The sequence below is a fragment of the Pleurodeles waltl genome, chromosome 3_1 (assembly GCF_031143425.1).
Source record: "Pleurodeles waltl isolate 20211129_DDA chromosome 3_1, aPleWal1.hap1.20221129, whole genome shotgun sequence".
In the NCBI taxonomy this organism is placed as follows: Eukaryota; Metazoa; Chordata; class Amphibia; order Caudata; family Salamandridae; genus Pleurodeles; species Pleurodeles waltl.
In genome coordinates, this window is record NC_090440.1 from 563,853,282 (window position 1) to 563,876,691 (window position 23,410).

The 23,410-nt window shown below is 45.9% G+C and overlaps 1 protein-coding gene across 1 annotated transcript in view; it reads right to left on the reverse strand.

The window, feature by feature from the left end:
- The window catches only part of RASGRF1 (Ras protein specific guanine nucleotide releasing factor 1), a 944,233-nt gene that overhangs the window by 810,838 nt on the left and 109,985 nt on the right, over window positions 1–23,410 (reverse strand). The window contains exon 2 of the mRNA XM_069222980.1: window positions 17,769–17,875. Within this exon, the coding sequence (XP_069079081.1) occupies window positions 17,769–17,875 (107 nt within the window). The remainder of the gene's footprint in view (window positions 1–17,768; window positions 17,876–23,410) is intronic.

The window sequence follows — 23,410 nt, forward strand, 5'->3', positions numbered from 1 at the left end:
CACTGACACCAGCCAAAATGAAGGGGCAACCATGTCAGAAAGATCCTATTTTCCTACATAACCCTGCCCAAATGAAAGAGGATAAGACTAACCTTGCTCATTTGAGTGTTCATTTTCTGAGTGGAAATATCTGGAAAGTCCATCTGCGTTGGCACGATTACTTCTATGTCAATGTTCAACTGAAAAGTCCATCCCCTGTTGGGAAATGAACCACCTCAAAGGTTTTGGATTTGTACTCTTTATTTGATTAAGCCATAAGAGGGGCTTGTGGTCTATCTGAATACTGGAGTGAGTGCCAAACAGATATGGCCTCAACTTTTTTAGAGCACAGACCAAAGCAAAGGCCTCCCTCTCTATGGCTGACCAACGTTCCTACGTTTCTCTCTGGGGGGTCAGCCTTCTGCTTATAAAAGCTACTGGTTGGTCCTGGCCCTCATCATTAAGTTGGGATAGTACTGCTCCTATTCCTATCTTAGAAGCCTCTGTCTGAACAATTAATTGTTTGGAGTAGTCAGGGCTTTTTAGAATAGGAGCTGAGCACATGGCCTTTTTCAAGGAATCAACGGCCTTAGTGGCCATGAACAAGCTCATGTCAGCCCTGTCAAAGTAAGGCTTTAGGCGGTTCACATTAAGCACCATATGGGCATTCTTGGAGTACCCAAGTCACCTTTCTTTTCTACAATTGTATGGGGGCCACTCCACGAGTCTTGGGGTGCTCTTGGGGCCACATGCTCCAAAGCCCACACCTTCTGCTATGGCTGGTAAACAATCAGAACATCCTTTTGGTCATGCCAGAACTTTTGCAGCTCTTGGCTAGTGTCAAGGTTTTTATTGGCCTTCATGTACTCAGCCATACATGAGCGCAGACCTATTACATAATCCACAATGTCTTGTTCAAGAGGCTTGAGAGGCTGCTCCCATCCCTCCTTCACAAGACAAAGAGGACCTCTAACTGGATGTCCAACCAGAAGCTCAAAGGGGCTGTATTCCACATCCTTCTGGGGAACGTCCCTGTAGGCAAATAGAAGGCAAAGTAGTAGGACCTTGTTGGAAATGGCCCTTCTGCAGGGTTATCCCCAGACTTTTTGCCTTCCTCCTTCTCTTTTTCTGACCTCATTTTTGCTGGTTTTTATGACTCTGCGCACTTTACCACTGCTAACCAGTGCTAAAAGGCATATGCTCTCTCCCTTTAAACCTGGTAACATTGGATCATACCCAATTGGACTATTTAATTTACCTATAAGTCCCTAGTAATGTGCACTGTATGTGCCTAGGGCCTGTAGAATAAATGCTACTAGTGGGCCTGCAGCACTGGTTGTGCCACCCACTTAAGTAGCCCCTTAACCTTGTCTCAGGCCTGCCATTGCAAGGCCTGTGTGTGCAGTTTCACTGCCACTTCGACTTGGCATTTAAAAGTACTTGCCAAGCCTAAAACTCCCCTTTTTCTACATAAAAGTCACCCCTAATGTGTGCCCTAGGTAACCCCTAGAGCAGGGTGCTGTGTGGGTAAAAGGCAGGACATGTACCTGTGTAGTTTATGTGTCCTGGTAGTGTAAAACTCCTAAATTCGTTTTTACACTACTGTGAGACCTGCTCCCTTCATAGGCTAACATTGGGGCTGCCCTCATACAGTGTTGAAATGGCAGCTGCTGATCTGAAAGGAGCAGGAAGGACATCTTTAGTATGGCCAGAATGGTAATACAAAATCCTGCTGACTGGTGAAGTCGGATTTAATATTAGTAGTCTAGGAATGCCACTTTTAGAAAATTAGCATTTCTTTGCACTTAAATCTTTCTGTGTCTTACAATCCACGTCTGGCTAGGTTTAGTTGACAGCTCCTTGTGCATTCACTCAGACACACCCCCAACACAGGGTACTCAGCCTCACTTGCATACATCTGCATTTTGAATGGGTCTTCCTGGGCTGGGAGGGTGGAGGGCCTGCTCTCACACAAAGGACTGCCACACCCCCTACTGGGACCCTGGCAGACAGGATTGAACTGAAAGGGGACCTGGTGCACTTATAAGCCACTCTTTGAAGTCTCCCCCACTTCAAAGGCACATTTGGGTATAAAACAGGGCCTCTGCCCTACCTCATCAGACACGTGCTGGAGAAGAAACCTGAACCAAAAACTACATCCTGCCAAGAAGAACTGCCTGGCTGCTCAAAGGACTCACCTGTCTGCTTTCTACAAAGGACTGCTGCCTTGCTGTTGGCCTGCTGTCTTGCTGAACTCTTGTCTGGCTGTAAAAGTGCTCTCCAAGGGCTTAGATACAGCTTGCCTCCTGTTCCCTGAAGTCTCAGGACCAAAAAGACTTCTCTTTTTCATTTGGACTCTTCGTGCGCCGAACATTTTGATGCACAGCTTGCTCCGCGGTGAGAAAATCGCTGCACACCAACGCTGCTCGACGCGACGCCTGCGGGGTGACCGGAACTTTGATGCACTGCCACGCATGGACAATGCCGCCCGATTTCCAGAGGGGAAATCACCGCGACGCCTGCCATGAGAAACAAAATTCCACACACAGCCTCGCGGATCGACGCGCAGCCGGAAAACAAGACGAAGAATCCACGCACAGACCCTGGGACATCTGGTAATCCCACGATCCATAGAAGGAGATGGTCCGCGTGCCGGAAAAAGAAGCACGTCTTCCCAGAGTGAAAAATAACAACGCAAGTCCGTGTGTGAAGGGGCGCAACTGACGCACACACCATTTTTCCTCCCGTAGAACGACGCACGTCTCCCCGCGTGAAAAATAACGACGCAAGTCAGTGTGTGAAGGGGCGTAACCGCCGCACACACCATTTTTCCTCGCATCTTCTCTTCTGCGGCCCTCTGCGGAGATTTTCCACTCCAAACCAGGTACTTTGTGCTTGAAAGAGACTTAGGGGGTTATTCTAACTTTGGAGGAGTGTTAATCCGTCCCAAAAGTGACGGTAAAGTGACGGATATACCACCAGCCGTATTACGAGTTCCATAGGATATAATGGACTCGTAATACGGCTGGTGGTAAATCCGTCACTTTTCCGTCACTTTTGGGACGGATTAACACCTCCTCCAAAGTTAGAATAACCCCCTTTGTTTGCTTTTTAAAGACTTAAGACACTTCATATCACTTTTTAGTGATATCTTCAAGAATTCATATTGCATCTTTGATCGTTTTGACCAGAAAGTATCCAGATAAATATTATATATTTTTCTAAACACTGTGTGGTGTATTTTTGTGGTGCTATATTGTGTTATTGTATGATTTATTGCACAAATACTTTACACATTGCCTTCTAAGTTAAGCCTGACTGCTCGTGCCAAGCTACCAGAGGGTGGGCACAGGATAATTTTGGATTGTGTGTGACTTACCCTGACTAGAGTGAGGGTTCTTGCTTGGACGGGGGTAACCTGACTGCCAACCAACAACCCCATTTCTAACAGACCTCATATCTCCTCCTGAGCTTTTCAGATAGTCCCATAATCATACTTTTGAGGGTTTTGTTGAATCTCTCAACTAACCCATTTCCCTGTGGATGGCAGGGTGTGGTCAATTTATAGGTTATACCACACTCTTTCCACATAGCTTTCGGGTGGCCAGACATGAAGTTAACACTTCTGTCTGACACCACCTCCTTATGGAAACTCACTATGGAAAAGATTCCTAAGAGGGATTTTACTACTGCAGGAGCTGTTGTGGTCCTAAAGAGAATAGCTTCTGGGTACCTGGTGGCATGGTCCACCACACCGGAATGAATCTGTTCTCATAGGCTGTAGGAGGGCCTAGGGGACCCACAATGCCAATCGCCACCTTCTCAAAGGGAACCCCAACCACTGGTGGTGGGATTAAGGGTGCCTTTGTAGTGCCACCTGGTTTGCCACTGGCTTGGCAGGTGACACAGGAGTAACAAAAAACATCTTATTGTCTTCAGACATGTGGCCAGTGAAAGTGTGGAACAAGTCTGTCCCAAGTCTTGCTTTGCCCAAGATGTCCTGCAAGGGGTATGTCATGTGCCAGGGCCAATAGATACTCCCTAAACTTCTGTGGAATAACCAACCTCCTGGTAGCACCAGGCTAGGAGTCCCTAGCCTCGGAGTATAGCAGACCACCGTCCCAGTAAATCGTATGGGATCCACTGGTATCCCCTGCAAGGCGAATACCACCCTCTGATACCAGGACTTCCTCAGTGGTTTCTCTGACTAGGGCAGAGTCCCCTGCAGTATCAAAGGTGATCCCAGCTACACCCTTGGTTGTGGTAATACTACGTGTGCTACTGCTAGGGCCACTAGGGGGAGAAGTAATAGTACTGGTGCTTTTCTTAGGGCAACTGGAGTCAACTGACCTATGGACTTTTGCTGTGCAAGCAAAGCACCAAGATTTCTTACCAGAGGAAAGGGAGTATTTTGACCCACCCCCAGAGGAAGATATTTGTGGGCCTGAAGAAGAATCTTTGTTGTTATCTTTAGGTTTCTCACCATCCTTCTTTTGTGATTTTGAAGTATTCTTTTTCTTATGGTCACTCCTACTATGAGTTTTCTTATTCACCCTGGTACATATCCATATGTCTGCCTTCTTTCCCAGTTCTTGGGGAGAGGTCAGCTCAGAGTCCATCAGGTATTGGTGCAGTTTGTCAGACACATAGTTATTAAGGTTGTGCACTCTCATAATCAGATTGCACAGCTCTTCACAGTTATGTTCTTTACTACCATGCACCCAGACATCCAGAGCCTTAACTGCACAGTCTACAAAATCAGCCCAGACTTGTGAGGACTCGATCTGAGTTTCTCTGACCTTAATCCTGTATTCCTCAGTAATAAGCCCAAACCCATCAATTAGTGCCTCCTTCAAGACCTGGTAGTTGTCTGCATCCTATTCCCTGACTGACAAATGTTTGCCTATTCCTTTGTCAGCAAAGGAGAGCCACAGGGTAGCTACCCACTGCCTCTGGTGGACCTTTTGGACTTTAGAGGCTCTCTCCAGAACAGTAGCCCACTTGTGGATATCATCCCAGACTTGTAAAATGGGACTATCCTGCTGAGATTCCTAGAGTCAAAATGTTCCTCTCTAGTGCTGCCACCATGGGGTTATAATCCCAAATTCATTCTCATTCTCTCTCTCATTCTCATTCTCTCATTCTCTCTCTCATTCTCATTCTCTCTCTCTCTCATTCTCATTCTCTCTCTCTCTCTCATTCTCTCTCTCATTCTCATTCTCTCATTCTCATTCTCTCATTCTCTCTCTCATTCTCATTCTCTCTCTCATTCTCTCTCTCATTCTCATTCTCTCTCTCTCTCTCTCTCTCTCTCTCTCTCTCTCTCTCTCTCTCTCTCTCTCTCTCTCTCTCTCTCTCTCTCTCTCTCTCTCTCTCTCTCTCTCTCCCTCCCTCCCTCCCTCCCTCCCCCCCCTCCCCAGGGCTTTAATTTCAAGAGCCAGCTGCGCCTCAAAAACTTGAGCTTTACCTTCTCAAGTTTGAGCAAGCTGTACCCCTTATCTAACGCTTCCTCCTCTATGCTGGAGTGGGTGAACTCATTACTCCTTGAAACCCTTTTCACCAACCCAGGGGGAGAAAATGTTGGCCTTCTGCTGTGTCCCTCCTCAGGCCTAGGATTGTCCACAGAACATCCTCCGAATCATCATAATCATGTCCAGAGAGGGAGCCTGAAGTACTAGGTACTTCCTTCTCCAACTCCAGAGGCCCCCTTCCCTCCCCCCCCATCAAGGTCTCCCTGCTCTACCTGCCTCTCAGGGTTCTGGAGGTCAACCTGGATGAGCATTTCTCAGAGATAAGACCTAGTAGGGTGACTACCTGTCCTCAGTTTTTTAGTTCTACATGGGGTCCTAAGTTCCTGAAACTTAAATGCACTATACCCAGACTCCCGAGTCTGTCTAGATTCCTCAACAGAAGACATGGTACTAGTGTAGCGTAAGTGTATCTACAGCTACCCTAGTGTTCAGAACTTTTAAGGGATTGGAGAAAAGGCAATGATAAACCCCTGACACTCAATCCAAAAAGTTTAGAAAGTACCTGTTTGTTACAAGTACAGTACATATCTAAATCAGTAGTGGTTTCTTATGGAAACTCACTTATGACCAAGTGGTAAAGCAATGCACGTCTTTATCCCACCACTGCCACTACTGTAAGAGGCTGGCTCAGTATATGGTGTACACCTATAGGTGAGGCACCCTGTACTGAGTTCAGGCAACCTTTAGTGATAGTGTTAGTAGTTCCAAATAACCAAAGCTCTCATAGGATAGCTGTGGAGAGCAGCTAAGGCTTATCCGAGAGGGTGTTAAGCAATTGCAAATACCACAATAATCAGTGAGTGATGTTCACAAAAGAAAGAACCACACCAGTGTTAGACAAGTAATGTACTATTTATTACAACACAGGCAATAAACTAACTTTGGTATATCTTCTAACTGGAGATATAGACACACAAAAATATACTTAGAAACAAGTAAATGCATAAAATAACATGGGCCACTTCGAAGCGGGGTGGAGGGGCATACCATAAACTAAAGAAATGGGATGAGAAAGTCACAACTAACAAAGACCCGAGGGTCTTCAGAACTGTGGTGGCTCTAAAATACCAAAGGTAAACAACTAGGTTTCAGCAGGCACCCATGTGCAGAGAGGTTACCCTGGGTCAGTGTCCATAGGATAACACGGGGAAGTCACGGCTAGAGTTTGAGTGCTTCAGGACCCTTCCCAGAGGACCCCAAGGAAACCCACTGGGATAAGGGAGGTTCCAGAGTACCCCCACCCCTGGATATCCAGAGAAATGGAGTACCTACACTAGGGAGCCTAGGTGCATAGGGGTGAAGTCATGTCGGAACCTCCCGTTAAAGTCAATGGGGACCTCGCCTGTCCAGCTGCTACACTGACCCGTGAACCAGGACAGTGGAACCCAGGTGTGGATTCCAGATTATGAGGTGTACCTGTGGAGAGAGTGGACAGAGTCCAAGCCACCTGGAGTTGCCCAGGGGGTGCAGGAGGGCAATCTTCTTGTGGATAGTTCACTGTAGGATTGAGGCCTTGAAGATGCTGCTTCGGAGTCCAGACAATGCTGAGGGATCCCAGGGGTCATCCATAAGCTGTCCAACGCTCCGCAGGAGGGTCAGTGGCTAACAGGACCACCAAAAAGCCTTGGCAAATGCAAAAGACGTGATGCAAGAAGAGTTGCAGGAGTGGCGACCAGCAAGGTCCAAGTGACTCAACTTTTACAGGTAGGTCAGGGCCAGACCTCAGGAATAGGGAGAGCCAGACAGGAATCAAAAACCACAGGGGACCCCTCTGTCAGCAGGCACGGGGAGTTGCGAGGAGGCCACAGCAGCACAAAGAAGATGGATGGCCACGTTGCAGGAGTTTCAGGGAGGACATCAGTCTTGGAGCTGCGTGACGCTTGAGACTGGGGCTTCATGGAGCTCGGATGTCTTCAGACTGAAAAGCCAATAAGCCTTGGGAACGACAAACAGATTAGGTGCACAGGGGTTCCGTCCAAGCAGCTCCAACAAGGGTCCACAGTCTTCCTAGTTGCAAAGAAGACAGGTCAGACCTCTGAAGAGCCACAGAACTATTACCTGTGTTGCAGAGCCTTGAAGAGTCTGTGGGACAGCAAGATCCACAAATCGGTCGTCGATGTTGATTTGCCTGCGGATGCAGGGGAGTGATTCCTTCACTCCAAGGGAGATTCCTTCTTGCTGTCCTTACTGCAGGCAGAGTCCATGTGAGTCTGGAGGATGCACAGCCATGTAAGTTGCAGAGTTCTTGCAAAACCCGGGGACAAAATTTCAGCAGGAGCCCTCCTACCAGATGCAGTCTTGTTTTGGGTGCCAGTGAAGTTCAGCAGCAGAAGTGTTTTGGAGGAAAATCTTGCTGATGAATCTAGGGTCCCACCCTCAGGGGAGCCCTTAAGTAACCAATGAAGGGGGATGGACAGCTTCTGCAGTGACCCACCTATTGGAGGGGTCAAAGATGCTAATCTGGTGGACTTGCCAGTCAGATGCCCTCAGGGGCTCTGCTCATCTTAGTTCAAGATGGCAGAATCAAGTGACTACCTGGCAAAGCTCTGGGCACCTCCCTGGGGGAGGAGCTGGACAGGGGTGGTCACTCCCGTGTCCTTTGTGTGGTTTGGCGCTAGAGCAGAAGCTGGGGGCTCCTGCACTAGAGTAAACCGGTTTATGGAAGAAGGGGAACAAATGTACACTTCAAAGCAGTCTGGTAACACTCAGGAGCACCCCCACTCCAGCCCAGAGACACCTATTGCTAAAGGAGAGGTGGTAACACAGGAAATCCTTTGTTCTGCCTTCCTCTGCCCAAGTTAGGCTCAACAACAGGAAGGCAAAACAGTGTCTGGGGTCGGCGGCAGCACTGGCTTGCATGCAGGCTCTGCAAGGCTGTACAGGCAGAAATGGGGATATCCTCTAGGAAACCTCCACAGGACTTGGTATCATGCAACACTGGAATCGGTGTAGATGCATGATTCCAACATGTTTGATACCAAACATGACTAGATTCAGTGAAGTTATTATGTAGTTGGACATCTTGTGATGACCAGTGTCCGCTACTTACTTTAAAATGGCTTCCCCGCAATTACAAAGCCCAGTAAACGGGGTCTGGGGTTTGTAGGAATACCTCTGCTCATGCAGGGGTACCCTCACACTTAGAACCAAGCCCCGGCCCTTGGGATGAAGGGCCTACCTTAGCTGTGATTTACAGGGTCAGAGTGCAGTGACCAGGAGATAAGGTAAAGATTGTATCTGGGGTGAAAGGTGCATGCACCATTTCACACAAGCTGAAATGGCAGGCATGTAGACACAGTTTGCATGGGCTCTCATGGGTGGCATTCTACATGCTGCAACCCATGGGGGACCACTGGTGAACCCAATGCCCTAGTTTCCTAAGTACCATATACGAGGGACTTACATGGGTATACCAGTATGCCAATTGTGGAGTGTAAGAAGTGCTTACCAACCAAATTTAGGAGCGAGAACACCGACAATGGGGTCCTGGTTAGCAGGATCCCATTGTACTACAGTAAAAATACACTGACACCAGGCAAAAAGTGTGGGCAACCATGTCAGAAAGATCCTACTTTCCTACAGCCAGTTTATACGAACACGCAGGAGTTGTAAACTCAAGGAAGACTTCTGCAAGGAAGAGGGCTACCCAAGGTCAAACTTTTAGATAAAGGCTACCCCAATAAAATAAAATTGTGACCAGGGCCATGAAACATGCCTGGTTTTGCCCTAGGGAAGCCACCATAGCTCCCGGAACAAAGGCAAAAGCTGAAGATATTGCCAAGAATAACTGGCTTTTGGTTAATGAAACATGCAAGGAAATGCCTTGGTTTGCATTAAAACGCAATAAAAACATCAGGCACCACATTGTCAGAGCACGCAGGTATCCACCAAAAAAGAGTGATATTAGAACTTCATGGGGCCTCCCTAAACTGTTGGGACACCATAAATGTGGTAGCTGTGTAGTTTGTGGTTTCACTGTGAACACCAACGTTTCAAGAATTAATGACAAAAAATTCACAATAAAAGCATTCGCCAATTGTAACACCATTATTGTTATTTATGTGGTTAGATGTCCTTGTATGAAACTGTACGTTGGACATACAACACAAATGATTAAACAGCTAATTGCACAACACAGAAGCAGGATTCTCTGCAAGGTGGAAGGAGTGCTCTTGGTACAACATTACCAGGAACTCCAGCACATGGAGAATGAGCTATGCTGGCAAGTGGCTGAGGTTGTGATCCTGGATGCCCGCAGCAGGAGTATTGGAGAGATTCTCAACCGCAGAGAATGCAAATGGATGGACATGCTTAAGAGCACTACCATGGAGGCTGAATGATGTGGATGAATGAAACACCTCTCATTCCTCCCTACATGACAAACAACATTGGCGCAACACTCAGTTTGGGGTATTTTTTATACCCCCCTAAGTGTTGCATTCGCAGCTGAAAGTTTTATGTTATGATGCATTATTGTCTTGCAATGTGTTTATGTTGTAGAGCATGTCTAGTTGTGTAATACAGGTTTGCATGCATTCACATATTGCATACACATACTGAATATACGAAGTATCAGGGTACATAAAAGCCATATGTGGGCTCTATGGTATGTTTGAATATATTTAATATGTGGAACCAGAGACAGTGTAACATACCTACCAGGTCTGCACAGGGTCCCTTTTTAAGGCCCTAGTTAACCCCAGCATCTGAAATTTATGTTTTACACATCAAACACTGAATAGCACTGTATTGGTTATACTACATAACGTTAGACCCCTGACAGAATAACTACATACACTCAGACCACTGTAAGAATAAGTGGATATAGACAGGACGTCTATATGGAAGGATATTGTTAGTGTTATTTGATGGGTACATGACAGGCAGCTTGACCCGTATACGTATGCAGTATTATAATAGGCATCGCCTGGAATCACTTGATCCAATACGTGTAGGTGGTGCACCAGAGCACGCTGTATAGTCCGGGTAAATCCAGACCCAGTACTGCAGCCGTGGTTTGCGGTCTAGTGTTTTCAAGCACCACAGGAGATATGAAGCAGCTTCTGCCGGCTATTCCCTGTCTGTACAAGCTATTTGGAATACATGGACGTTGGATGCTGGCCAGTGCGCACCTTGATTAGTAAATTCACCCTCCTAACGCGATTTAGTTGTTGCAAGACCATAGTTTTCCGGCACTATAATTACTATCGTTCTATGTTTAGCTTTTCACGTGCAAGATTGCATGGACTTGCGAACGTGTTATGAAGTTAGAGCTTATGATATGCAGTGAGTGAAGTATAGTTATTGACGCGCACACTAGCACGCATTTATATGGAGCCCCCCCCCCCAAATAGAGATTATACAGAATTGGCTTCCCAATACCGTCGAGCACACATTTTTGTGTTAAATAGCCATTGGCATGCAATACATGCGGTGGCAGTAGTCTGGATGTAACATGTATTGAATATGTGCATGCAACATGCAGCTTTTCATCTCGGTCGCCCGCAATCTAATACTCTATTGGATGGCGTGCACTCTCCAAACATTATACAGTGGTGATTGATTGACACATGCGCCTTAATCACAATGGGTTAGATGGCTGGCGCACAGTACTTGAAAGGCCCCTGCCTGATTTGTAATAAAAAGGAGACTTGCCGTTTTTTCACCACCATGGCCAACAATTAATTAACAGATCGAGAAGGCACAGACAGACTACTATGGTAAAGGACTTGGGGGGTTATTCTAACTTTGGAGGAGTGTTAATCCGTCCCAAAAGTGACGGTAAAGTGACGGATATACCACCAGCCGTATTACGAGTTCCATAGGATATAATGGACTCGTAATACGGCTGGTGGTAAATCCGTCACTTTTCCGTCACTTTTGGGACGGATTAACACCTCCTCCAAAGTTAGAATAACCCCCTTGGTGTTCTTCTATAGCGTGTGGATATGACCATGGCTTACGACCCATGAGGCATACATTGTGTAACCCATATGTGACTTCCGCTGCTGGTAGCAACAGGGCTCTTATTATTTATGGGTGGCATTTTTGCCTAATTATCCACAATAGAGTTGGTGGATACGGATTTTAGCTAATGCATTGCAAGCACGCATATTCCCCAATCAACTTATAAATCGCCACGTATTTCACTCGCATGGGGATTAGAGCATGCCCTATTGTTGGGGCAGTTATGATTCATTTGGTCACTTTTCTACTGGCTGACATTGATACGTATTGTTTCAGATATCGTTAGTCCAGATTGGTTTCTATGGATTAACGTGGCACTTACAGACAGTGCATAATACATGGGAGATACATTCTCCATGAGACGCATGGCCATTCTAAGATAGACCTTCCAGTGGATGTGCAGTGGATTTATAAGTGTTATTGTTTTTTTGCACATACCCATCTCTGTTGTATTTTGGTGAGCTAGAGAGCAACAGATGTAATATACTGCACACAGACAATAGTGTTTTGCGACAAAGGCTGATGGTTGGTTTGTTTTTTGTCTCCCGAAACATGCAAATAATAAGTACAACGACTGTCCTGAAGAGACCTTCCAACTGATAAGGGGTCGAAATGTCGACATACATCTCCATTGGTTCTCTGATTATTTGTGATCAGCACTGTGCTATACTGTACCCACATGCTTGTTTGTACAACTTGACCGAGGAACCAAGGACGATTTAATGTGTCTTTTGTATATATTTTTATGTGCATACTCACACTTAAGCACTGCGCTGTCTGCACTTTGTGTGAGTCACACTATTATTCACATTTGTATTGTGGGAGAGTACGCAACAGAGCCACAGCAATCTTTTCCAGTCTCAATGTCTGTTTTACACAACCCAAATGAGAACATACTATTAGAATGCAGAAATAGTACATTTAGTGTGGGTTTCCCTTTATTTATACTAAGAAGATCATTTTATTTTTACAAACAGCCCTATAGTGGGCTCTGTGCATATAATGTATCTTGACCATGGTCACAGTGGGCATAGAGCGTTGTCCTTGTGACATTATTCAACTTTCTAAAAGGGTCAGTTTCAGAATTACAATTTAAAATGCAACTTCATCATAATTTAGGATTTTAAATTGTGATTCCAGACAGTGGAGGCCCGTCCTTTAGTGTGGAAGGGCCACGCCCGCACCTTTGGCCCCTCATGAAGGGTGTCTGTCATGCTGAACAAAGGTCAGCCTGACAGACACTCTCCATGTTCAGCTCAGGAAGCCGGGAGCAGACATGCTCAATTTGCGCACACTCCTGGCTGCCTGAGCTGAACTTTGCTTGCCTGAGGAGGTCACAGCTCCTATGGGTGTGACCTCCTCGTCTCAGCAAAGGTGCCTCAAGGCCCACCCCTGGGTGACGAGGAAAGCGTCACCAATTGACACTCTCCCTGGGTGCTTCAGGTTTAAGCCCTGAAGTACCCAGGGCGAGTGTCAATCAGTGACACTTCGTCACAGAGTGGGATGGGGTCAGCAGTCTCACCTGAGGTCAGCCTATGAGGGAAGACAGCAGTCCCAACCCTCCTGGGACCTGGAGGCTGAAGGTAAGTGTGTGTGTGTGTGTATGTGTGATGTTTTAAATTGAATGTTTGGTGAGTACGTGCATGTTCGAGTGTTATGAGTGTTGTTAATGGATATGCGTGCGTGCGTGTGTGAAAGAATGAGTGTGTGCGATCTTTTAAAATTAATGTTTGGTGCGTGCGTGCATGTTTGAATGGTATGAGTGTTGTTAATGAATGTGCGTGTCTGTGTGTGTGTGAAAGAATGAGAGTGTGTGTGTGTGTCCCGCCCGCCCCCCCCTCCTAAAGCTGTCGGCCGCCACTGATTCCAGAGACACTAAACACAAAGAGGTCATCTCTTCCCATTTGGAAGTTACGCTTATAAGATGTAATAAGGCAAGTCCAATGTTATCCTATGAGAGAGATAGTCCTTGCATTAATGAAATAAGGAATTTAAGAGGTTTTCACCACCAGGACGGGTAAAACTAAAATCTACATATCCTACTCTTTGCATACATTGCACCCTGCCCTCTGACCTATCCAGGGCCTACCCCAGGGGTGACATATGTATTAAGAGGATGGTTTGGGCTTGGCAAAAGGTTTATTTTGTCAGGTTGGCATGGCCGTGTAAACTGCACACACAGGCTCTGTAGTGGTAGGTCTGGGACATGTTTTAAAGGGCTACTTAAGTGGCTGGCACAGTCAGTGCTAGAGGCCCAGGGCACATGTAGTGCACTTTACTCGGGACTTATAAGTAAATTAAGTATGGCAATTGGAGAATAAGCCAATATTGCCATGTTTTAAGTGAGAACATGCACCTTAGCACTGTTTAGCAGTGGTAAAGTGCTCAGAGTCCTAAGGCCAACAAAGGTAGTTTCAGCAAAATGGAGAGGAGAGGTAAAAAGTCTGGAGGAAGGCCACCCTATGGCTGACAGGTCTAACACATGGGTAGAATCATGTGGGATGCTAAAATTTCACTTAGACTATGTGCCCCACAGATATATAACATTTATAGGCCAATGTGTGGCCACTAAAGGATAGAGCTCTCTGCCTTACTTGGCTGCTGGGACCTTGGTTAGCTCCCTCTCACGTAGGCAAACCACATCTACATCGTATATAACAAACAATCTGTGTTTAGTTTGAGTACAACTTTGTTGTATGAAAAAATGCATTGTTCAGTGTTCCTAATGTCCTTAGCTCTCAAAGGCTTAAGAGACAGATTTGAGAAGTGACAACATACTTCATTCACATACTTCATCCATGATTTTTTCATTGATAAAACATAATTCCGTTCCTGGGTACATAGATTCTCACTGAAGAGGTTCACCATTCTGTCTTAAGTGAACTAGTCCAACTCATTGTACATCGTGCAAGTTCATCCCATTGACTTTCTTCAAAGAGTTTAAACTAGGACAATCAGAATTTTTTTCAAACTTAGGCCAAGTGATTGTATTACTCCTGAGCTCGTTCGATTACATTCTCTTCTTGTTTCCAACTGTTTCCTGTTTAAGATCTGAACTGCTGCCCATTGTGAAGTAGGAGGACTCCCAGTGAGTTTCCAAATAAACTTTACTGCAGCTCCTAACATGCGACCTGCCTTAGCTCTGGTGTCTCAAGAATGACCAACACTCCTCTCTTCAAACCCCAACATTCCACCCTGCAGTCCAGACCACAGCCCCTCATGCAGCCCCTTGACCAACACTATAGCAACATACCACACTTCACCCTCGTTTATATAACACAAATTATTTACATCTTCAAAGAATAATAAACAAAACAGGAAAAGCTATACCCCAACATTACCAAGACCAAAAACAAAACAAAAAGGAAATAATAAACTCGAAAGTCAAGGTATAATTTAACAAACAACAAACTTCCTCATTCTCCTAAGAGACACCAAAACGCGTCCACTTCTTGTGACATTTATAAGCTGTGCAGTGCCAGGACAGCAACATTCAATACCTCTCAAAACAGACTGTCCCATTCCATCTTCACTTTCCATAACCACTCCATCTGGAGCAACGACACCCGTCGGAACTTGAGGAAGTATCCCATTCTCACGCTCACGCTCCGAAGCTGCTCCTCCAATATCATCATAACCATGAAATACCCAAAACTTTTTAAATTTCACTCTCCCCCTTCCATACAAGGATTTTACTACACTTAGCAAGCTTGCTAGAGTGCCACACCTTATTGCCGCTCAACTTTGCAGCATTTGGAAATAGCTTGATCACGTTTAGTGGCTGACCATACTTACTCTTCTCTTTCATGGTCCTCGTGAGTTTCTTAGCACAAACTCAATCTCCCAATTCCAATCTAGCCTCTGTCACTCTATGTTTTTGATCATAATACTCCTTGTAAACACTTTACGTTTTCTCAACATTCTCTCTCACCACCTCAGGTCATCACTCCTTATCATTTATAATCTAACAAGCCATATTGTCTTTGGGAAGAAGGTTCTCTTCCCCTCAACACCTTAAAGGGACTATAACCAGTAAATGCAAGAGTAATCCCATATGACCATATTAATCTATTAAACTCCTTCTCCCAACTTGTGGCAATATGAACACTTCCCATGATCACTCTTTTGAAGCGCTCAACAATGCCATTCCCAGTGGGGTATAAATAATGTATGCCTTTTCTTTATACTATTTATTTCCCAAAACTTCTTAATATAATCAGAAACAAGCTGAGGGCCATTATCACTCCACAAACCCATATGTATTCCCTCCAGGAGAAACACTTTCCCTCCAAAAAGGAAACAACAGACCTCGAATCAACTTTAGGCAACCCTTTTACTTCTGGCCACTTAGGTGGTCATTCCGACCTCGGTGGTCTTTTCTCCAGACCGCCGAGGCCGGGGGAGACAGAATACCGCCATTGCCTGCGGTATTCATGCCTCCCTATTCCGACATTTCCGCTGGGCCAGCGGACGGTAACAGCGTTACCGTCCGCTGGCCCAGCGGAAATGGCACATCAACATTGCCGCCGGCTCGTAATAGATGATGTGCAGCGGGTGCAGTAGCACCGTTGCGCATTTCACTGTCCGAAATTCGGGCAGTGAAATGCGCGACGGGGCTACGCCTGGGGGCCCCTGCACTGCCCATGCCCAGGGGCCCCGTGCGTCCCCTTACCGCCAGCCTTTCCATGGCGGTGTCTACCGCCACGGACAGGCTGGCGGTCGGGGACTCATAATTATGACCGTCAGGCGGAAACCTGGCGGTTAAGTGGAGGGGCCGGCGGTATGGCCGTAGCTTTTGCGCCACGGTCATAATAGCTGGCGGGACACCGCCAGCCTGTTGGCGGTGTTCCCGCCAGCAAACCGTCGGCCGCCAGGGTCGGAATGACCCCCTTAGACAGCAAAGTGCGCCTTCTACAACCGAAAACTCCTTAACAAAATTAAGCTCTTCCTCCCACCAAATGACAAAAAACGATCACCCAAGCTCTGGTTCTGTCCAGATTGAACTACGGGGACGCCACCCTCACCGGCATGCCAAAATCTTACTTAGCCCATTTGAGCCACTGTAAATGCAGCAGTAAGGATGGTCACTGTAGCAAAGAGACACAACCACATCTCCCCCTCAGCGAAAGGTCTAAAGTGGCTACCAATTGAAGCTCGCTGTTGCTTCAAGACTGCCTGCCTCAATCACAAAGTTCTACACACTGGGAAACCAGCATACCTTGCATCCAAAGTCACAAAGGCAGGCCAAACTAGAAATCTAAGAAGCTCTAACACACTTCTCCCCCGCCCCCCCAAAAAACATAAACATATATCATTCTCACTCTCACAGGCAATGTCCCAAAATCGGGAACTCTTGTTCCCGATACATATCAGAACTAACCTCTCCTTCATGAGCCACAAAGGACAACTAAAAGAATTCCTTCTCAATCAGCACCTCGGCCTTCCGTGAAATAACATCTAACTCACTCTGGAACTACTATCTCGATCTATCTTGCTTCTCCCAAGAATTTTACACTGGTACGACACGTGACACTTTAATTTTATTGTTTTGTTATTGACGGATAATGCCTTGACAATGTTGAAAAGCACTCTGTTACCCTCAGGTCTTGCCAGCGCTATAGAAAACTCTTTCAATAAATAAATATATAAATAAAACAAATCAAGTTGAAGAAGAAAATGGGTGCACACAAGATTGAGTATGGAATGAAACCGCAATGGTGGAGCCTTGGTAGAAATTTAGGCCTTTTCCTGTCCTTCTGAACCTACGAGACACCAGAGCCCAGCCTGCCTAGACATCTGACCAAGGAGGGGTCTCTGAGTCAGGAACAAGAAGCGCTGTGCAGGCAGACAGATAGCCTGAAGGGATAGGTACATGGTCATTCCTGGAGTATGCCTGTGTTCATTTCACCACATATAGTTGGTGTTTAGGTTTAGTCACTGTTTGTATAAAAACTTAAAGTCTCATTCACTTTGCTCCTCATCTACCTGCACTCACTCTCTTGTTTCTTACAGTCTCTCTCTCTTACCTTATTCTTTTTCCTCCCTTTCTGCCTTGCTCATAATTCCCCATTCCTTTCTTAACCCTAGCTCCTCTCGGTATCACTCATTCTTGTTCATCTCCATCCCTCTCTCATTTTACTCATCTTCCTTCAGGCTTTCATCTCTTTCACTTCACCTTTGTCTCTCTCTCTTTTCTCATTGACTCTCTTCCTTGTTTCTCCCTCTTCCCCCAAGGGACTATGTGCCGAAGCACCCCCTTCTCTTTGCCCACCCTTGACCAATCCTGCTTACCTGGCTTGTGTTATAGCAGACACCCAATCATCGCAGTCCTGAGCGTCCTCCGTTCTCAGCTCCAGCATCTTTTGGTGCTCATGGTTGAAGTTAATAGTGAAATAATACTGAAAAACAAAAATCAAACATCAGGATTAATAATGTAAAAGTCACTCACCATCAATAACCTTTATAAGTCAAACCCACTGTCAGAGATCAAGGTGTGAGAACATCCCACACCAGAGCTCATGCTTCATGAATGAATTAAATGATAATCCTAGCAAGCCACCTTCTGGTAGCTGCAGAAGACTCATAGGAGAAGGTATTGCATTCTGAAATATACCAGATTGCATAATGTGACAACCACCTGTCCATCCATCCTGTCCATCCACTATTTACCCATGAAACACAGACCCTTCAGGGTCTCCTGCTGTGCCGTTCTTAATTAATACTATTATTCCCAGTGCTTTTGTCAGCTTTTACCAGCCCATTCACTGTTTATCCACTTCACTGGAGACTGTTTTATTAATTCACTGTCTTTTTAGAGAAAACGTTTGTTCTGATGTTACTCCCCAGACAACTTTCCATCCTAATAGTGCAATGCCTTTCTTTCATAAGCACCTTCACTCCAGCCTTACATTGTTACCTCTTACTACCCAGTCACCTTCTTACCCTTTCAGTCACTTTACTTGGCTTGTAGGACTAAAAAGTACTTCTGCTAAAAACACTGCTGCTTCTTGATCTGTGTAAATTCCTTTCAATATTCTGGATATCTCTATCAAGTTCCATTCTTTCTTCTTTTCTACAGTGTACCCCTGACTATGAGACTATGGGGGTCATTCTGACCCTGGCGGCCGGTGGCCGCCAGGGCCACCGACCACGGGAGCACCGCCAACAGGCTGGCGGTGCTCCCACGAGCATTCTGACCGCGGCGGTTCAGCCGCGGTCAGAAGCGGCAAGTCGGCGGGCTCCCGCCGACTTACCGCTGCTCGGGGGAATTCTTCATGGCGGCGGAGCGCGCTCCGCCGCCATGAGGATTCTGACAGCCCCTACCACCATCCTGTTCATGGAGGGAAACCCGCCATGAACAGGATGGCGGTAGGGGGTGCCGCGGGGCCCCTGGGGGCCCCTGCCGTGCCCATGCCAATGGCATGGGCACGGCAGGGGCCTCCGTAAGAGGGCCCCGCTAAGTATTTCAGTGTCTGCCTTGCAGACACTGAAATACGCGACGGGTGCAACTGCACCCGTCGCACCCCTGCAACTACGCCGGCTCAATTCTGAGCCGGCGTCCTCGTTGCAGGGGCATTTCCTCTGGGCCGGCGGGCGCTCTTTTGGAGAGCGCCCGCCTGCCCAGAGGAAATGTCTGAATGGCCGCCGCGGTCTTTTGACCGCGGTGCGGTCATTTGGCGGCGGTACAATGGCGGACGGCCTCCGCCGTCCGCCATAGTCAGAATCACCCCCTATGTCTAGATGCAAAATCCAAATGTTGCATTCAAGACTTGACTCAATATTCCAGACGTGGATACAATACTACCCAGGTTGTTTCCAGAAATGAATATGATACTCTTAATATGGCCTTCATAACTGGGCACAATAATCCAGATAGGGCAGCCTGCAGTGGACACAAGGTATCACATGACGTCCAAAGAACTGCCCATGGTATTACACATGTGTCGCCTGTACATGGACGTAATACTTCTAAGGCACAGGCCTTCCATCTTTCTGAGGTTGCTAAATTGAGTAACATTAATTTGAGCAATAACAACACTGATTTTTCACAAACTTAGAAACAGTAGAAGGGTGATACAAAGCGCCAGATAAAAAAAGTCATTATTACTGTAGATATAGTTACAGTGTAACACAGCATCCCTTTCTTGAATCTGTTCACGCATGGCCGGGTCTTGTATTCTGCATTTTGGGCTAATCTAACATGTCAACCCCAAGACCTTCCTTCTAATGAATGACTTTAAGAGTTCATCTTTCAACTTGTATCGCCCCTCTTAATTTCTCTCTACTGAATGCAGGAAATTTAGAATGGCTTTCATTAAACTCTCCACTCAGAGTGGTCTATTAAAGTAACTGCCAAATTGTTCTTCACGCTCACGTGGATATGGCTCTTACCTAGTAGCACACATAGGGCCTCATTGCTTTTTGTTGAAATGGGACATCCATTGTAAATCTTCTACTTCCTCATTTAGAGTCAGGTTTTCTGGTAGCAGAACTTCAGGCAGCTCAGCTTTAAGAAACCCTTTGATGTCATCCATCTGCCACAAGGAAAATGGTATAACAGCGTCAGAACGCCTGCCCGAGGTAAGGCACCCTTTCGGGGATGTTTTTTTCTTGATAAGAATCCGTTCATGGGGACCATGAACATAAAAAAACAATTACCCCCAGGCTAGGGAAGAAAATACCCTCAGCGTCAGGGACGTTGATTTTTTGCTTTTGGGCGGTTGTTTTTGAATTACATTACCATCCTTGTTAGCCCTCCTCATCACAGTCTTAACCAGGTAAGCAATAGTCTCTTTCTCCACAGCTTTAACCTATGTTTGTGAAAAATGAATCATCCCTACCAATATGGCAGACACAAACACTTTATGTGTCAATACCCATAACGGTCGGGGGGACCATTGTACTTCCTGTTTTTTGTCGGTGTGAGCTACATCTATGATGGTAAGTACCTGCTACTATATTTCCAATAGGAAGTAGTTTTCTCTCTTTAGAATAATTCAGACATGCCTGCTCCAGTGGTCTTATTCTGCAGGCAACCTCTGGCTCTACTGAAACACGCTTGAATCTATATTTTATGCCTCTCTTCCACTGGGCGATTAAGTGCAGAGCGTACAGTTGAGCTCTCTTCCTCTGGAAATGCACTTTGGGTTTTCTTCAGGGTAAGGAGATTGGGTTTGTTAGTGGTGCTTCAGCATGACGACGGCCGTGCAAGACTTGGCCTGCTAATACAGCGTTGCCCAAGCACCCAGAGAAGCAGGAAATAGAACACACTTGCACTACTTTGTGTAGATTAGGCTTTGTTACTTTGTTTTGCCACTCTTGGTTTCTGGTAGCATGCTTGTTAGCTGCAGTAATTTTTTGTAGACATGGAAAGGAAACAATCATACAAGAGGAAGCACAAAGAGGAGGATTTTTCTGAAAATGAGTCCCCTCAACCGGCATCTCTTGCTAGCACTACTCCTGGATCAGGAACAGTTTGATATGCAGTAATCCAGTAGAAGCTGCGTTTAAGGCAGGAAAGGATCTTTCCCCTCCCAGAAAAAGGCTTCAGCACTGGACCCAACACCAACATATCTGAGGAGGAAATGGACCAGTGGGTAGATGTGTTCAAGAAGCAGAGCTTACAGAGGTAATGAAGTATATATATGTACTAATCTCTCTTTGCCCAAATCGTCACTGAAGAAGAGAATTTTGTTGCACAGTACAGGCATAAGGCCCCTTATTTACTGCCAATTCACAGAGCCACGAGGAACCTTTTCTCCATAGAATGGGCATATTTGGCAAAGTCATCTTTCTCCAGATTTTGGGTGAGAAGATAAATCGTGGAGGGTTTTCAAGGATTCCCAGCATTAGTCAAGGTTGACTTCTTTATAGCGGGACCACCAGCTGGGGGAACCATCTTCAACCAATGCTAAGGATAAGAAAGTGGATAACGCTATTAAGAGAGTGTACACAGGGTCTAACTTTGCTCTTAGAACTGGGGTGTACGCCACATACACAGTGCAGCCACTGCTTTTTGACTGTCAGGCATTAGCAGAGAAATTCTAGCAGGGAAAGTCTTGCAGTATAGTCCTAACTGCAAGACTTTCCACGATGGAGGAGGGAGTCAGATTTTTGTCTGACATTTTGTTTTATGGACTATGAGCTGCTGCTTCTGGGTCTGCAATACCTGCTTGAAGACACCCCTGGATGAAAGGCTGGAACAACTCTCAGACATTCATTCCTTAAGTTCAATGATAGTAAGTGGTTTGGACCTCAGCTGGAAGAGTAGGTTAAGAGCTCTGCACAGAAAGCTTTTGGTCCCATCCAACCTCTTTCAAGGGGAAGAAATTGTGGTTTCCAGTGTGCCTTTGGGGACCCTCAAAAAGGTTTCACCCAGCTCTTTAGTGGAATGGGTTGTGGCCAGGGTGGCCCCTCTTCTTATAAGTTCCAGTTCCAGAACTCTATCTCCCCCACCACCTCAACCTCCTGAATGTTATGATAATCACAAGGCGTGGGAGTGAAGGATTATTATGTTCTACAGAGTTTGTTCTAAGGATACAAAATGAAATTCATCTCAACCCCCGAAGATTTTTTCTGCTCAAAGCCAGTTCCTCAATGTCCCCTTCGAAGTTATGAATTAAGTCAAGGGGTAGAGGATCGTCTTCTAAAATAAGCAATCAGACCTGTTCCAGAGGAGGAAAGGGACTGAGGATGCTACTTGCTCATGTATGTGCTCCAAAAACCATCAGGGCTCTTTCTTCCTGTTCTGGATCTAAAAAGAGTACATTATTTCATCCCTCAGCAAAAATTCGAGCTGGTAACCATTCAGTCCATCATTTCACTGGTTCTTACTCGTATGTACTTGGTTTCTCTGGCTTGTTGGACACATACCCTTACATTCCAATTAATGCAGACTCCCAGAGGTTCCTACGGTTTTTCACTGAAGGAGAACATTACCACTGCTGCATTATTCCCTCTAGTCTTTTTTCACATTCAAGAATATTCACAAAGACCTTAGCACCTTTGGTGGGTAATCTTCTTGCTCTGGGTAGCTTGCTTTTTCCATACATGGAAGACTGGCTAATTTGCATCTCTTCTCTCTCCAAGGGCATAGAAGCAGAACTCTGAAACACCATGGTTTTCTACAGAACAAGATGAAATACCTCTTTCAGACAACTCAGAGTCTCCAGTTCATAGGAGCTCTATTTTGTCAGATCTGGGAATGGTGTATATTCCTTCTCAGAAGCAGCAGAAACTAATGGCCTTGTTACTTTTTAACATACTGTCAGCCACGACAAGATGGTGTCAGCTCTTTATGTGGTCCCGTGGGCATGTCTTCATCTGTACTCCAATGTCGCTATCCCACTGGGACACATACCCCAGGGAGTACAATGTAGTTGTTCCTGTGTAGCTGGAGAAATCCCTGAGGTTGCATTGGTGGTTGAGCCTGAACAACTTGACCAAAGGGATGCCCCCCGTCCACCATGTACAGTAACAACAGACACCAGCAGTGTGAGTTAGGGGCTGTTGGAGGTGGCACATTCTGGTTGGCTGAGGCAAGGCCTTAGCAAGGTAAAACCTACAACCCCTATCAGGGGTAGATGATTACACTCACTGTATAACTTGCGCTCTCCCTTGGGTAGCTTGGCACTGAGCAGTCATGCTTATCACAGGGGTAATGTGTGAAGCATTGGCACAGCACCCTTACACAATAAACACACTGAGCATCACAATAAAGAATTCACACTTTGTGTATGTAAAGAAGTTTTGTATTCAACACAAACCTTAACTAACACAAAATGCAAATCATGTACTTCTGGGCATAATTCTTATTCAGAAATATCACTATCAGTACTAGGCCCATCCATGTTAAAACAACATCAGCAATATGTACAGTTGAAAAAAATCCACTTTCCCTCCCAAGACCCTCATGCGGTGCAGAACATCGTCAG